This window comes from Pteropus vampyrus, unplaced genomic scaffold (assembly GCF_000151845.1).
Source record: "Pteropus vampyrus isolate Shadow unplaced genomic scaffold, Pvam_2.0 Scaffold138, whole genome shotgun sequence".
Lineage (NCBI taxonomy): Eukaryota > Metazoa > Chordata > Mammalia > Chiroptera > Pteropodidae > Pteropus > Pteropus vampyrus.
Window position 1 is genome coordinate 1387921 of NW_011888919.1, and position 3639 is coordinate 1391559.

Consider the following 3639-nt stretch of genomic DNA (forward strand, 5'->3'; position numbering starts at 1 on the left):
TGGGTTTTTCTTCGAATTTCCAAAGGTTCCAGATAACTTCTGACCACAGTCTGTCCTCTGCCCCAGTTCACACGTGAGCGAAGCGAAGCCAGGAGGGGCGGGGCCCGGGAGGGTGTGGTCTGGGGGACAGAGCCGAGTCCCCCGCCTTCTCCCGCAGGAGTCCCAGGCCTCGTGGCTGGACGCCGTGGTGCCCCATCTGGCTGAAGTCCTGCAGCTGGAAGACACGCCCAGCATCCAGGTGGAGGTGGGGGTGCTGGTGCGGGACTACCCAGACATCAGGTGAGTGTTTCGGCCTCACGCCCCCGCCGCCGCCAGGCCGAGGTCTCCCTGGGCCTTGGCATCCGTCCCCCTGCGTTTCCTGCCTCTGGGGTGAGGGAGGGAGGCGAGCGTGTCTGACGGCCGTTTCCTGCTGGAACCAGGGCGTTATTAATACGATTTCCCTCCTTCGCCTGCCGCCGCCGCGGTCGCTGCCGCCACCAGCAGGGCTCAAAAACAAACAGGCACAGGAAGCGCAGGGCAGGGGGGGACGCGGGGGCCGCCTGGCGGCAGGAAGGGCCGGCCCAGCGGGGGAGCCGCGGGGGACAGGGAGACACGCATGGGCACACGGGCACACACGCACTGCCACCGGGGCAGGCGCGCGTTCAGATCCTGGTGGGCCACTTCCTGTCTCCGTGGCCCTCCCTGACCCTCAGTTTCCTCATCTGTTCCATGGGGATAAAAGTACTCTTTTCAGAGGATTATGAAATTGTCATCGTCAGTGGTGACAACAGGAACAATAGCAGTTCTTATGTGGGACCCAGAAAAGCATCTCGTGTGCTTGCTCTGCAGGTGACAGGCGGCGCGGCTCTAAATGCCTGGCGCCACCTGAGTCCGGCAGAGAACAAGTAGTTACCCCAAATGTCACAGCTAGCAAGTGGCAAAGCCGAGGCCCGAACCCCAGGGGGCAAGCTGTCTCTAAAGCTGGCACGCCTGACCATCACACCACACTGCCACCTGTAAATGTTGGATGGCGGTGACAGGTGGCAGTACTATTCAGGCAAACTCATTCTTCCCACAGAGACATAAAGCCTCATATCAACGGAGCATCGGGGTTTAGGTCCCAGAGTTGAGGGTGAGGATCCTGGAACTGATTCGGGATGGGTGGTTCTGATTCTGGGGGGTGGCGCCCATGTTCTCGGGAAGGCACATAGCCCCGGAGTCCCACGGGGGCGGGAGTCCAGCATTTCTGCTGGATTGGGATTTCTGACCTTGACTCTGAACTTGAATATGAAGCTCAACTTGAGAGGTCTCACTGGGCTGGGAGGAGCAGTTCCAAAGCTGTGAATCCCTGTGAAAAAATTAAACATCATCAATCAAGGTTAAATTAATAAGTCCACTTATTCTATTTTTTCCATACGACAGTAGATTAAAACAGTTTAAAAGATTTAAAACGTTCCTCCTCATAAAATTCCAAGTTTTTTTTATGTTGGAATCAAAACTTGAGTGAGCATTATTTATAAAAATAACTGCTTTTCTATCATGAAGAGAATGTATTTCTCTCCAAATACTAAAAACTGATTTATAGTTCTAAGATACTGTAGTTTTAAATTCCACATTTTATAGATGCCTGCTACATTAAAATACAAGTACATTAAAATAAAAATGCTGAACGGGAAGGTTCTTGAGCCGCATTTTGGACAAGCGTTTTGGAGCTATGGGGATCCCAAGCCTGAGATGTGCGGAGGTGCAGGCCCTGAGCTGGGCCGAGGGGAGCAATGAAGGCCCCAGAGCACTGTCTGAAATGAAAGTTCTGGAAACGAATGTTGGGTTCAGGATCTTGAGTGGTGGTGATTCTGGAGTTGAGTTTTGGATCCGCAACCTGGAAATGAGGTGGGGGTGAAGGGGAAGGTTCCATCGTGTCAGATTTTGGGGTGATGGGTGTAGAGTTGGGTTCAAATGTGACGTTTCTGGTTAGAAAGAGGGTCCCCAAAGTGAATTCTAATTCCAGAGTGGAATTTTGGTTGAGCACGATTCTGGGAATGGGTAGCGGGGTGAAGTGAATGAGGGTCGCAAGGCTGAATTCAGGGATGAAGGCTCTAGAATGGGGTCTAGGTAGAGAGATCTGGAGTCGAGTTTTGGACGAGGCCTCTGGAGCTGCAGTGGCGAGGGTGCCGCCCGGAGTGCGGGTGGGCGCTTCTGGGTGACGGCGGCCGAGCACCACACTTGAAAATCACACTGCTCCAGACGAAAGCGAAGATGAAGTTGAGTGTTGCGATTGGTGCCAGAGCTTAAACAGTTGTGAGGGCGCCAGGAGGGAGAGCTTAATGCTGTCTGAGCTAAGTCGAGGCTGAAGATTGAAGGTTATTTTAATCAGGAGCTGAGACGGGGGTAGGAAGGAAGATTCCTGTGCTGGGTTTGGAGGCGAAGGTTCTGGAATCCATCGTGGATGGGGGGAGATTCGGAAATGGTTGGAAGAGTTGTCCTGGAAGGGGGCTGGCGGAGGGGGGAGGGCGGAGGGGGGGTTGGCCTGGTGCAAGAGGGGGTCTGGAGGGGACCAAGGGACTCCAGAGCGAAGGCGGCTTCTGGGATGGATGCTGGCCAGGTGGGGTCCACAGGTGAGCTGGCTGTGCGTCTGGAGCCCAGAACCCCCACGTACCCGCCCCTTCTTCTCCTTCCAGGCGGAAGCACGTAGCGGCCCTCCTGGACATCCGGGGCCTGCGCAACACGGCCGCCCGCCACGAGATCCTGGCGGTGGCCCGGGACCTGGAACTGTCTGAGGGGAAAGCCCTGTCACCCCCTCGGGACCGTGCCTTCTTCGCGGACATCCCTGTGCCCCGCCCGCCTTTCTGCCTGGGCCTCCCTCTCTTCCTGGGCCGCCTCCCCCTCTCCCAGCTGGCCAGGCCCAGCTTGGCCTGTCTACCCCGGCTTCGGCCTCCATCTCCATCACGGCCTCGGGCCCAATGCTGAGACCTCCCGGCCCTCCGCCTCAGTGCCCCCCATCTTTGCTGCTGACACACAGTCCTCCTGACTGCCTGCCTGGGGCCACGGACCCCCGAGATGGAGAAACACGCAGAGGTCTTCTCAGCTACCCCCCAAACACCCTGTGCAGAAGAAAATACGGGCCAGAGGGTCAAGGACTTTGTCAAGGCCAGGACACTTGTTCCCAGCACCACCTCCCCAACGCAGTCTGCCGCGGGTGGCGTTGGAAGGCTCTACAGAAATATCCCAGGCCCCCCCCTTTCCCCTCACCTCAAGGTCTGGCCCCAATCCAATGTATTAAGGAATGTACGATACTTAGAATAAAGAGGTTTCTATTTAACAGAAGGAAGGGCCGAGTCCCCAGTGTGTGGGGGGAGGAAGGACCGGGGCAGGGCCCAGGGCCAAGGGCTCCTCACACGCCCAAGGCCGGGCTGGGGTCCAACTCTTGGGCAGCGCAGTGGAGACTGAATGAGGCCCCGCGGCCAGGAACAGCAGGGCCACCCCGTTTGCACCTGGTGGTCAGGTGGGGTCCGAAGGCGGGTTGCGTGACTCCACGGCCGGTCCTTGGCCACTTGGAGCCAAGGGCCCTCGCTCTGTCGATCTCCAAGTGCCTCTCCTTTCCTGGGCCTGGCACTTCCACCATGGCCTGCCCCCCACCCCCCCATCCATCCTTAGCCGGGA

At 57.5% G+C, this 3639-nt stretch overlaps 1 protein-coding gene across 1 annotated transcript in view; it reads left to right on the forward strand.

Annotated features, from left to right (window-relative positions):
* The window catches only part of EXOC3L2 (exocyst complex component 3 like 2), a 10826-nt gene extending 7523 nt beyond the window's left edge, over nucleotides 1-3303 (forward strand). Inside the window, exons 5-6 of the mRNA XM_023535243.1 lie at nucleotides 50-279; nucleotides 2658-3303. Coding sequence (XP_023391011.1) covers nucleotides 50-279; nucleotides 2658-2946 — 519 coding nt within the window. The 3' untranslated portion in view covers nucleotides 2947-3303. The remainder of the gene's footprint in view (nucleotides 1-49; nucleotides 280-2657) is intronic.
* The last annotated feature ends 336 nt before the right edge of the window (nucleotides 3304-3639 follow it).